At 34.0% G+C, this 12,301-nt stretch overlaps 2 protein-coding genes across 2 annotated transcripts; one reads left to right on the top strand and one right to left on the bottom strand.

Annotated features, from left to right (window-relative positions):
• Positions 1–767: 767 nt before the first annotated feature.
• On the bottom strand, positions 768–1,999 carry LOC109214505. Its single transcript, XM_019378430.1, has 4 exons — positions 1,751–1,999; positions 1,288–1,508; positions 1,004–1,172; positions 768–944 (listed from the first exon to the last, which is right to left on the bottom strand). The coding sequence occupies exons 1-4, from the start codon at positions 1,997–1,999 to the stop codon at positions 768–770; spliced, it is 816 nt and encodes a 271-aa protein (XP_019233975.1).
• Positions 2,000–6,845: 4,846 nt separating this feature from the next.
• LOC109214506 lies at positions 6,846–8,269 on the top strand. Its single transcript, XM_019378431.1, has 3 exons — positions 6,846–6,995; positions 7,781–8,051; positions 8,169–8,269. Exons 1-3 carry the CDS (start codon positions 6,846–6,848, stop codon positions 8,267–8,269), a joined length of 522 nt encoding a protein of 173 aa, XP_019233976.1.
• Positions 8,270–12,301: the final 4,032 nt, after the last annotated feature.

Raw genomic sequence — 12,301 nt, forward strand, 5'->3', positions numbered from 1 at the left:
CAATTGCCTCTAGATAAAGCTGAAAGGTACAATATGAAAACACTTACTACAATTGAACTAGAATAAAAGACAGACACTTGGAACCGGTTCTTCTATCTGGTTCATGTAGCTTCAGGTTTGCACACTTGAATCAACGAACTGCTTGCAAAAAGCCTCGCTATTTTGCTCTCAATTCACGTTTGACTTCTGCTTTTGTGCATTACCTGTAAAGTGAGAACATCCTGCAATTTATAGAGTTAAGATTAAGGAATAACTAGAGTTCTAATGCTACTCTTCCTTGGTGGAAGAGTTCTAGTTGATCTCAACTTCTAACTCCTTCCCTATCTTGGATAGTGTTCTCTTTGATAAAGGAGTCCTTCTCCTTATCACTTATTCAACCTTTTCGATCAGGAGATATCAATTATACCAAGTTAATCTTATCTCCTTCACGTGCATCCCACATACTCGAATCTGCCCGTTTTTATGCACACAAGGGATGGACCTGGTTCATGCCTGAGCTTCCTTTGTCAATCTTCAAAATAAACCTTCACTTGGGCCAACAAAATCCATCATAGGGACAAGTCATTTTTTTTTCAAACAAAACAAACACACATATACATATTTACATCCCTCTCCCCACACTTTAAATTGTGGCATGTTTCCATGACACATAGATAAAAGCAAGAGGTAAAGAAACTCCCCTGAATCATCTAGTCTAGGTCTGAATTGAAGTCAAGATCTACTTTGCACGCCCGTCCCAGTGCACACATCCATGTTGAAATTTTCTTTTATGCCTTCTTTGGGTACACCCCACACTTGTCATGCTTACTCTCTCCAGCTCGCTCTTTTAAGGCCCTCGTCTTGAATTCAGAGTGTACAATCAGCTTATATCTAGGTTCCCCCATTGCTCCTTCCATCTTGAAGACCACCATTTCTTCCCCCACTCCGAGAATGAACTGCCTTTCCTGAATGTCCAGAATAGCTCTGCTAGTAGCCAAGAAGGGTCTCCCTAAAATAGAGGAACCTCCTTATTCTCTTCCATATTCACCACGATGAAGTACACAAGGAACACAAATTTATCAACCCGAACTAGCACATCTTCTACTGTTTCTTCAGGTATGATTATGGTCTGATCCTCCAGTTGCAAAGAAAAAGGTATAGATTTGATTTCTCCAATCTCTCCCTCCAATTTCCTAAAAATAGACAGAGGCATAAGATTAATAGAAACTACCTGAATCACACAAAGATTTTTCAAAGTTAGTACTTCCTAAAGAGCAAGGTATGGTAAAACTCCCTGGATCTCCATACTTTTGATGGAGCTTATTTTGCAAAATAGCACTACAATGCTCTGTGAGCTTGACAACCGATGTCTCTTCCTCTTTACACTTGTTGGACAATATCTCCTTCAGGAAATTAGCATATGCCGGCATTTGTGAGAGTATCTCTGTGAAAGGTAGATTAACATGCACTTGCTTGAGCACTTCTAGAAAATGCCCAAATTGTTTGTCCAGCTTCTCTCTTCTTTGCTTCTAGGGAAAAGGTAAAGCATGCATGTATTTGTTTTCCTCAGTCTCCTCATTCATTGAATTCCCATCCTTCTTCTTCTTCTTCTTCTTCTTCTTCTTCTTCTTCTTCTTCTTCTTCTTCTAAGCTCTAGTCTTCCCATTCTTCTTCTTCAGAACATCATCTAGATCTACCATCACTTCATCTTCTTGATTTTCGTTATTTTTCTGCTCCTCCACAATCTCCACTTGTCTTTCAATCAACTCACTCTTTTGTTTGCTATGGGGTCCTTCAATACTTGCCCACTTCTCAAGCACACCGTATTTATTGTTTCTTTTGGATTCCTTTCGATATTAGCAGGGGGAGTTCCTAGAACCCTCTTAGATAATAGATTAGAAAGTTGCCCCACATGTCTTTTCAAGTTTCGAATGGCTGTGCCCTGTTCTCGGATAGCTGTGCTATGAGTTTCAAGCCTCTCATCTGTCTTAATAATAAAGGCCTTCATCAGATCTTCCATGCTAGACTGATTGGATTGTGGAGGTTGGTATTGCTTCCTCTGCTGATTTTGAAATCCTGGAACTCCTTGTCACTAGGGTCTCGAATTATTTTGCTGCCATAGGTCATACTACCACTTGGTGAACTCCAAGGAAAACTTGGGTGCCTCTGCCCCATGGAGTTCAAATTATTGCCACTTGTGTAGTTGCCTCCGTCAAAGCTTCCCACAACATTAACCACTTCATATGTAGTTGAGGACTGACACTCATGCGTTGAATGGCTCATTCCACAAAAGTCACAAATCGATGATCGCTGGCTCTAGACCTTGGCTAAGGTTAACTTTCTTATCTCTTTGGCCATTGTGTCTGGCTGGGCTTGCATTGATGTGTTAGAGTCTACTTGATCAACCCAACTGATTTTCTTCTATCATTACTCTCAGCAGGCCATTGGTTAGCATCTTCAGAGAGCTCATCAAGAATTGCAACAATCTCCTTAGGAGTCTTCTTTTTGTTAAAGGACCTCTAACTGCAGTGCTTAGTGTTCGTCGTGAGGAAGGTGTCAGTCCATCCCAAAAGTCCTGGATTTGCATCTACAACTAGATTCTATTATGCTGACACTTTCTCACTATCTCCTTGAATCTTTCCCAAGCTTCGAAGACCGTTTCAGTGTCCCTTTGACAGAAGTTGTGGATTTCCCTTATGAATTTTACTGTTTTTGCAGTTAAGAAGTACTTGTCAAGAAACTTTTTAGTCATATCTTCCTATGTTCTGATCGACCCAGTTAGTAAGCTTCGAGGCTAGTGTTTTGCATCAACCTTTAGTGAAAAGGGGAATATCCTTAAGTGAGTGTTAGGATCTTCATTCGTCTTCTCTCTAAAGACACAATTATTCTGAATGGTTTGAAGCAAGCCTTGCTTCAACTCAAAATTATTTGCTGCTAGGGTGGAGGTTTGACACTTGACAGTCCCTGATTGTAGACTGGTCTGATATAATCACCTAATGCTCTTCCATGCATGGGAGTCATATTTTTAAATAGGTCTTCGACCAGGGGTCAATTTAGATTGAATATTCGATAGTCTCATCAGCAGCTCTAAGGGATGCTTCAGTTGCTAACCCTGCGGCTTGTTCTCTAGGTTATGCTGCCTCTCTAGCAGCTAAATCTACCCCATCATCACCGTTCTTGGCCATGTATTTTTGGGTTGAAGATTGCCCCAAGGATTCTCCGGTGAGTTCTTTCTCTTTCCTTAATTGTTGCATATGCTTTTCCACCTCTGGATCGTATGGAATCACTTATTTTGACAAAGATCGAGTCATGCACCAGATAAGTAAAACCTGTTGCCCTACACACAAGAGAAAATACGTGAAGAATAAAATAAAATTGGTTCCTGAATTAGCACCAAAAACTAATTTGATTGCCAATCCCCGGCAACGGCGCCAAAATTTGACGAGCGCAAACCACAACATGAAATTGATGCTCGCTAGGCCAAAGATAATATAGTTTAAATATCGTCTCCACGGGGATTATATTTAAACTATGTTCAAGTAATTTTCAGTTTAACACTATTCAAGATGATTATAACTTTGCCTGGGATGATTAATTACTAAAGTTAACTATTAACTAAATAATTAAGAATTGATCATAGAAAGACAAGAGTTGAGCAACACCGAAATATCAATGAGAGAAATAAGGGTCGTGACAGGATAGGTGTAAGATAGCTATTTGGGGTCCAACTCTAGTTCAATTCACTCTAATGTTCTAATAATTCTCACAAATTCACTCGATGATTAGTTCAAACGTGTAGCTAAGACTCCTCTCTCGATTAAATCTTAGCTCTACGAGGTGAACTAATATAAGTACTGTGAAAATATGCAAGCATGCGTTAATGGATTAGTCTTCAGGAAAACGTCTCTCAAATATTCTCCTGACTTGATTTAATCAACAATTCAACAAGTTCTTTCGATTACTTAAAATAATCCCCGAATTAAATCAAATAAAATAATGCAAAGATAATCACGAAACTATTCCTCTTTCGATTAAATAAACTGATGAACAAAGTTGCAAACAATTCAAAGCTCCATAAATAAATTCAAGCAAAGAGCTAGAGTTAAAATCCACAAATATCAATCAAAATACCATATTTGTCAAACCCTAAGCTACTCCATAATCATGGAGAAAATCATCACAAATAAAGTTAAATAATAAGAAAATATGAATTCAATCCAAACTCGGGTGTTGAGTTGGGGAAAGAATGATGAATCCTTGTGCTTTGAGTCTCCAATGCTCTTCCAATCTTTCGTAGGAAAAAAGTCCTCCAAAAATTATATTTTTGATGTATTTACACCATGTAGGGACGGGCTCGGACGAAACTATCCTTTCCTAGCCGAAGTGGGACAACACTCTAAGAAAATTACACAGGCGCGATGCGCCACGTCAGTGGGAAAGTTCAGAGAGTAGGTTTTTTTTCACTCGGCAGAAATTTTGCACTAGCACCTTGTGCACCGCGGCGCGCCCCGCGGTACCGTTGTGTATTTTTTCCAAAGTAATTTTTTTCTCAATTTTTACATCAAACTTGATCCTTGAGCCCAAACACGATCCCGACTTAATTCTTTTGGCTTATACTCAAACTTTATAGCTCCAAATCATCCATTTAGCTTCAAACTTGCTTCTTCACTCGAAATCACGTCCTACATAATATAAAATACATAATAAGTACAAAGTACTAACCATTAGGCTCAAATACAATCAAAGTGTAGTAACTAGAGTGTAAAATGTAACTAAAACACGAGTTCCTAGCCTACCATTAGATCATGATATTTTCACCGGATAAACATCAACATCATTGGATTGAGCTAAAAAAAAATGGATATTGAAATGCATTACTAGGTTGATTAATTATCGTTTTTAGATAATCCACAATGATCATTCAAAGAATCTGTACTTTATTTATTTAAAGATTCGCTTGAATAGTATTAATTTTTTTTTTGTTTGCAAAAGCCTATATTACATGACTTGTGATACACGTGCAACGCACGTGCTGAGAGACTAGTATATATATTAAAACCCGAAAAAACAAAAGAAATGCGAAATTTTTATAACTCCGATAAAGTGATTTCCACGGAGGAACTTAGTCGAACACAAAAATTGCAACTTCCAATTTTTGACATTTGTTTTCTACGCTGGAGATTGTGATTGATATATTATCGCAAATATTTAGCGGTGGGGAAGGAGTGTAATAGCAAGAAAAACTTATTTGGGAGCTGAGAGAGCAAGTCGTTAGGCAGACTAGGTGAGCACCTCTAACCTCTTAAACTGAAGCCGGTTCCAATCTATATCTATATATTATTTAAAAGGAGAGCATAAAATCCTCTCCTTAAGCCAAGTGACAACATAAAGAAAAGCCACATAACATAATTAGTTACTAATTAGTTTTTTAGTTAATAATTAATTATTAGTTATTATATTTGAATTTAAATATCTATCAAACACGAAAATAATAAAAAATAAAAAAACTACCATATATATANATATATATATATATATATATATATATATATATATATATATATATATATATATATATATATATATATATATATATTACTTTATTTTAATTAATAATTAGTTTTTTAGTTAATAATTAATTATTAGTTATTATATTTGAATTTAAATATCTATCAAAAACGAAAATAATAAAAAATAAAAAACTACCATATATATATATATATAGATATATATTATTTTAATTAATAAAAATAGATATCTTATAATTAATTATAAAAAAATCGAAAATATAAATATATAAAAAATAACTACCCATTCAAATTGGGTGGGAGTAGTTTCAAGTTGGAGTTTTAAAATTATTTTAAAATAAAAAAAATTAACTATAATAAAAAAACGAAGAAAGAAGAAGAAAAACTACTCATTCAAATCGATGAGTAGTTTTAAGTTGGAGTTTTAAAATAAAAAATAAAATTAAAAAATAAAAATTACCATTTCAAATTGGAGAGTAGTTTCAAGTTGGAGTTTATAATTGTTTTAAAATAAAAAAACAAAAATAAAGCAATCAAAAACTTTTGATTCAAATTGTGGAGTAGTTTCTTTCTAATATTCTATATTCTATATATCTTCTATATATTATTAAAAAGAGAGAGAATAAAGCCCTCTCCTTATGCCAAGTGGTAGCCTAGAAAAAAACCTTATGGAATAATTAGTTAATAACAAAGAAATTATCTATTGAAAATTAACAAAGAAATTAACTACCTAAATTAACTACTAAAACATGGGGGAGAGTTGGTTTAGGTTAGTTAATTTCTTTATTTCATTTTTTAAAATCATTTTATTTTTTATTTTTTGAAATAAAAAGTATATCTATTCATTAAAATTTAAACAATATTATTGAGAAAATTATAATAAAATTTAAAATAAAAAATATATATTTTCAAGAGTAATAAAATATGTATCTTCTATTATATTACAAAAAAATAGCAGACAAAAATATTAAACAAGTAATATGCTAATAATCTATCTATATATTATTAAAAGCCAAAGAAAAAGGCACCACATTAATACAAGTGGTAGCCTAGANACCAAAGTTGGTCGCTAATTAGCTTACCAACTTTGGTCCCTAAAGTGAAGGGACCAGCAATATAGCGACCAGGCATGTTTGATCGCTTTTGGGCCTATAAGCGACCAACTTTGGTCGCTTTTTTGTGATCGCTTTTTACCGGATTTCTAGTAGTGGATTGACTATACTGGGTAGCAACTGCTTAAAACTGCAAATATATATTTCTTCCACAACTACACGTACTTCAATTCTAATCTTCCTTCTTCTATCAAGATTTCAAGAAAACTTACGGCTTATGCAAAAGATGGCTACTCACATTGATTTCATCAACGATATAACAATTTCGAAGATGCAATGGAAGTTGAAAGTTCGGGTTGTCCGTCTGTGGGAAGTACCAGATCGTTTTAATCAAGGCACTATATTCTCGATTGAATTGGTTCTACAAGATGAAAAGGTATTTTAAATATGTTATTGCCTTGCTAATTCATTTTGCTCTTCGAAATTGTTATATGATTATATCATACAACTAATTGTTCAGAATAAGTTATCTGATTACTTTTGTATAGCTTTTTAAGTTGCAAATTGCTAATTAGTTGTTCTCTCTGTTTCTGAACTTGCAAATCTAAATCAATTATTATGTATCTTTGACTTACAAATTCGTTCAAATATATTGTTGAAAAGTAGAAACTAACTGTTTTTGTTCTCTGCTTCTTACGCTGCTCTATTTCTACTATTGAAAAGTAGTATTAGTATGAATTAATTTGCAATGTGGAGTTTTTCTTCTGCTTTTAGTTATATATATATTTGTTCAATTTTACAGTTGAAAAATAGTATTAATATAAATTTGTTCAAATATTTCATGAAAAGTAGAAACTAATTCCTTTTGTTCTCTGTTTCTTTAGTGGCAAATATGAATTTGTTGCTATGTGTCTTTGACTTGCTAATTCTTTCAAGTCTACTGTTAAAAAGTGGTATTTGAAATGCAACCCAGTTTTAAGAATATAGTGAACAAATTAATCGTCCTCAAAAAAGTTGTAGAAATATAAACAGGGGACAAAAAGGGTTTAAAAAAAGGTTTTGGAATTAGCAAAAACAGTTAAAGTTGCAAATCTGGAGTTTTTGCTCTATTTCTGTCACTTATTAATTTGTTCAACTTTACTGTTGAAAACTAGAGTTAATATAAATTACTATTACTATAAAAATTTGAAATCTCTGTTATTTAATGTAATTTCTTTGTAGGGCGATCGTATACATGCTTTTATTGACAAGTCAGTTTTGCATCTTTTCAAAACACAAATTAATGAGCTTGGATTATATCTTATGGCGAACTTTATCGTTTTCCAAAACAAGGAGAGGTTCAACACCACAAAACATAGATTGATGCTGACGTTTACTCAACGGACAACAGTGGATGAAACAATTGATCCACTTTTTTCAATGAATATCTTTAATCTGCGACCATATCATCAATTGATAAATAAAGTTGATGTGAACGAGAGTGAATTATTTGGTAATAATAACTTTTACCTTAATTTATTTTAACCTCTTTTTTTTAACATCTTTTTTTTTAAAATCTTTTTTGGTAATAGATTGATGCTATTTATTTTAACATCTTTTTTTTCTGTAGATGTGATCGGAGAAATTATCAATTTTAGTGAGGTACACACGCAAAAACAAGGTGGAATTTCTAGGAAGTTTATGGATATCGAACTAGAAGATGATGAGTAAGAATAAACAGACATCCATGGATTAATGATAGATTTGATAATTACATATGCTAAAAATTATACACTATTTCTATTTGACAGGAGGAACAAGTTATCTGCTACATTCTGGGGCGAATTTATTGATCAAGTTATACCTCACCTGTTAAGTTCTAACAACCAGCCTATTATTGTTGTTATGCAGCTCATAAAAGCCCATAAATTTCAAGGTAAAATGTAACTATTCAATTTGACATTACTTTGTGAAAGTTATTCATTACATCTTACACATATTTTTTTTTTGCAGATTCATATTCTGTGCGCAATACTTGGAATGCATCAAAGTTGTGGATTAATCCTACTTTTTCTCAATCTGACGAGTTTAAAATATGGTTTAATATATTTTAATCCTGTATCTACACTCATATCTATCTTTTCATGTATAGTTCTAACTGTATTACTCATTTATAAATATAGATTACTTTCTGTTCGGGATAGTTACTCTGAGAGGCTGACTCAAATCATCTCTCAACAAAGTTACTCTGTTTCGGATGAGTTAGAGAAGGGCATTGCTGAAGTTAAAACAGTTGCCCAATTAGTGGAGTCCATGCAAGTGAGTTAACTCTTTTTATCTTCTTTCTTTGAAATTTCAAAAGACCATCTTTTCTATTTGGTTTCTTCTCATCTTTCAGCCTTTGGTTCTCCTATTTTATGGCACTAAAATGTGATTAAACATTTAGAATATCATAAGTTTTTATATGACAGTTACTCCATTTGCATAAATATGTAGAGTTTAACTAATGTAATTTGGTATAATATTGGATGGAATGCATGGCAGCTCTGTTTATTCACTGAAATCGTTGGGCCTGATGCTTTTTCTTTGCTTATATGAATGCACAAAAGAGAAATATAGTAAGAACTCTTATCATATCAATAATCTACTGCAAACTTAATATGTTACAAACATAACACTATCCTTAAACACGAAATCTTATAGTTATGCAAATTCATCTATCTTTAATCTCTGTAATAACGAAGTTGTATATAAGATATGTTTTACCACAAATCATACTTTATATGTTCACCTCTCAGATGACATATTGGTTAGTATGGATGAGAACCATAATTTTTCTAATATAAAGTATGCATAATTTATATCATTCATGATTTGCACATATACGCTCTCTCTCAACCTCACGATTTAAAGTATAATCATTNTTAAGAAAATAGTGAACAAATTAATCGTCCTCAAAACAGTGTAGAAATATAAACAGGGGACAAAAGGGGTTTAAAAAAAGGTTTTGGAATTAGCAAAAACAGTTAAACTTGCAAATCTGGAGTTTTTGCTCTATTTCTGTCACTTACTAATTTGTTCAACTCTACTGTTTAAAACTAGAGTTAATATAAATTACTATTACTATAAAAATTTGTAATCTCTGTTATTTAATGTAATTTCTTTGTAGGGCGATCGTATACATGCTTTTATTAACAAGTCAGTTTTGCTTCTTTTCAAAACACAAATTAATGAGCTTGGATTATATCTTATGGCGAACTTTATCGTTTGCCAAAACAAGGATAGGTTCAACACCACAAAACATAGATTGATGCTGACGTTTACTCAACGGACAACAGTGGATGAAACAATTGATCCACTTTTTCCAATGAATATCTTTGATCTGCGACCATATCATCAATTGATAAATAAAGTTGATGTGAACGAGAGTGAATTATTTGGTAATAATAACTTTTACCTTAATTTATTTTAACATCTTTTTTTTAACATCTTTTTTTTCTGTTTGATGCTAATAGATTGATGCTATTTATTTTAACATCTTTTTTGGTAATAGATTGATGCTATTTATTTAAACATCTTTATTTTCTTTAGATGTGATCGGAGAAATTGTCAATTTTAGTGAGGTACACACGCAAAAACAAGGTGAAATTTCTAGGAAGTTTATGGATATCGAACTAGAAGATGATGAGTAAGAATAAACAGACATCCATGGATTAATGATAGATTTGATAATTACATATGCTAAAATTATACACTATTTCTATTTGACAGGAGGAACAAGTTATCTGCTACATTCTTGTCACGACTCGGATTTCCCACCCTCGGGAGTCGTGATGGAGCCTACTATTAGGAGCTAGGCAAGCCAACTATTTATTATCTCTTTTAGCAAACCTCGACATTAATAAAAACAACGAAACATTTAATAGAAAAGCGGAAGTCTTAAATATAAATAAACGGAAAACAATGCGGAAGTTCAATACAACTCTACCCAAGAACTGGAGTCACAAACTCACGAACGTCTAGAGAATGCTAAATACAATGTCTGAATAAAAACATAGTTCTGTTTGTTCCGGTACAAAGGATAACAAACTAAAGTAAAGATAGAAGAGACTCCGGGCCATGCGGACGCCAGCAAGGCTACCTCGGGATCTCTGGACTGAAGTCAGCTCCCAAAACTCCTACTGCTGTCCAAAAGCTGCTCCGGCACAGTGATCTGTGCAAAAAGATGCACAGAGTGTAGCATCAGCACAACCGACCCCATGTGCTGGTAAGTGCCTGGCCTAACCCCGGCAAAGTAGTGACGAGGCTAGACCAGACTACCAAACAAACCTGTGCAGTTCAATATATATGTAGGCAATATAAAGGTATACAGAAATTAACCAGTCAAGGGGGAGGGGGAGCATGTTGTAGGGGCTGTAACTAGGGCTGTGCACGGATCGGATTGGATCGGATTTAGCATATTTCGGATTCGAATTTTGGATTTCGGATTCTGAAAAGGGCAATCCAAATCCGATCCGAATTAACATTGAATCAGATCGGATTTTAAATTTTGGATCGGATAATTTTTCGGATTGTCGGATCGGATTGTCACAAAATTGCTGGTTAGGACTTAGGGCCATTCATCTCCTAAAACACCATTCAATCAGAAAAAACCATTCATCTCCTAAAGCACCATTCAATCATAATCAAAACAATTGAGTGAATAAACACCGTTCATCTCCTAAAACACCATACAATCATATTGAGATTCACTGTTGTTGGTTGTGGAATCAGTTGAAGCATCTCTTTCACCAAAATTTTCAACAATTTGAAGTTTATTCGGTGTCTCTGTCTCATCTTCCATCTACCAAAATAAAACAAAAATCAAAGTAAAATCAAAAGTTGAAAAATAGAACATGAAAGAGACATAAAAGATATAAGAGAAGGGAAGAGAGGCGGAAGAAAGAGACATAAAAATCAACGTTCAGAAGTTTGAGACTTTGAGTCTTTGAGACTCTTCAGTCTTCACTGAAGAGAAGAGAGGCGGAAAAATCTAAGTGAGTGAGGGGGTGTGTAAAAAATGAATAAGCCTAACCCTAAAATTTTAGTGTAGTATTTATATAGGTACATATAGTTTCGGATTTCGGATCGGATCGGATTTAGATCATACCAATCCGAATCCAATCCGAAAATCCGAAATTTTATAAAACACAATCCATATCCAATCCAAAAATCCGAAATTCGAAATCCAAAAATCCGAAATAGAGTGGATCGGATCGGATTTCGGATATCTGATCCAAATGCACAGCCCTAGCTGTAACAGTTCAGGTATAAAATCAATAATTGAGGAATGAAACAGTACAACTACAATAGCAACGATAGTAGGAAATCAACAGTTGCACGGCACCATCCTTCGTGCTTTTACTCTCATTCTCACCCAAACAATCATATAAAGTGCACGGCATCACCCTTCGTTCTTTATCTCACAAAATGATGGCACGGAATGTCCCTTCGTGCATAAACACTCATATCATGGCACGGAATATTCCTTCGTGCATTAGTAATCAAATCAGGGCACGGAATGTTCCTTCGTGCATTAATAATCAAAACAGGGCACAGAATGTTCCTTCGTGCATTAGTATTCATATCACAATCGTGCACGGCATCACCCTTCGTGCTTTATCACTCGTCCTCACCCAAACAACAATCACAAACAATGGGGCGAGGGGATAGACAAACAGTAATAGAAGTCCCGGCAAGGGAAACACAAGTAAACACTAAATT

This window comes from Nicotiana attenuata, unplaced genomic scaffold (assembly GCF_001879085.1).
Source record: "Nicotiana attenuata strain UT unplaced genomic scaffold, NIATTr2, whole genome shotgun sequence".
Classification (NCBI taxonomy): Eukaryota; Viridiplantae; Streptophyta; class Magnoliopsida; order Solanales; family Solanaceae; genus Nicotiana; species Nicotiana attenuata.

Bases quoted from the DNA above. Each gene is read 5' to 3' on its own strand.
- LOC109214506 (XM_019378431.1), top strand. From the start codon at position 6,846: ATGGCTACTCACATTGATTTCATCAACGATATAACAATTTCGAAGATG. The intron at 6,996-7,780 runs GTATTTTAAATA...ATTTCTTTGTAG, and splicing joins TGGTTCTACAAGATGAAAAG to GGCGATCGTATACATGCTTT. The intron at 8,052-8,168 runs GTAATAATAACT...TTTTTTCTGTAG, and splicing joins GAACGAGAGTGAATTATTTG to ATGTGATCGGAGAAATTATC.
- LOC109214505 (XM_019378430.1), bottom strand. From the start codon at position 1,999: ATGGAAGATCTGATGAAGGCCTTTATTATTAAGACAGATGAGAGGCTT. The intron at 1,509-1,750 runs GTGAGTTGATTG...CCTTTTCCCTAG, and splicing joins ACCCCATAGCAAACAAAAGA to AAGCAAAGAAGAGAGAAGCT. The intron at 945-1,003 runs GTTCCTCTATTT...CTGGACATTCAG, and splicing joins ATATGGAAGAGAATAAGGAG to GAAAGGCAGTTCATTCTCGG.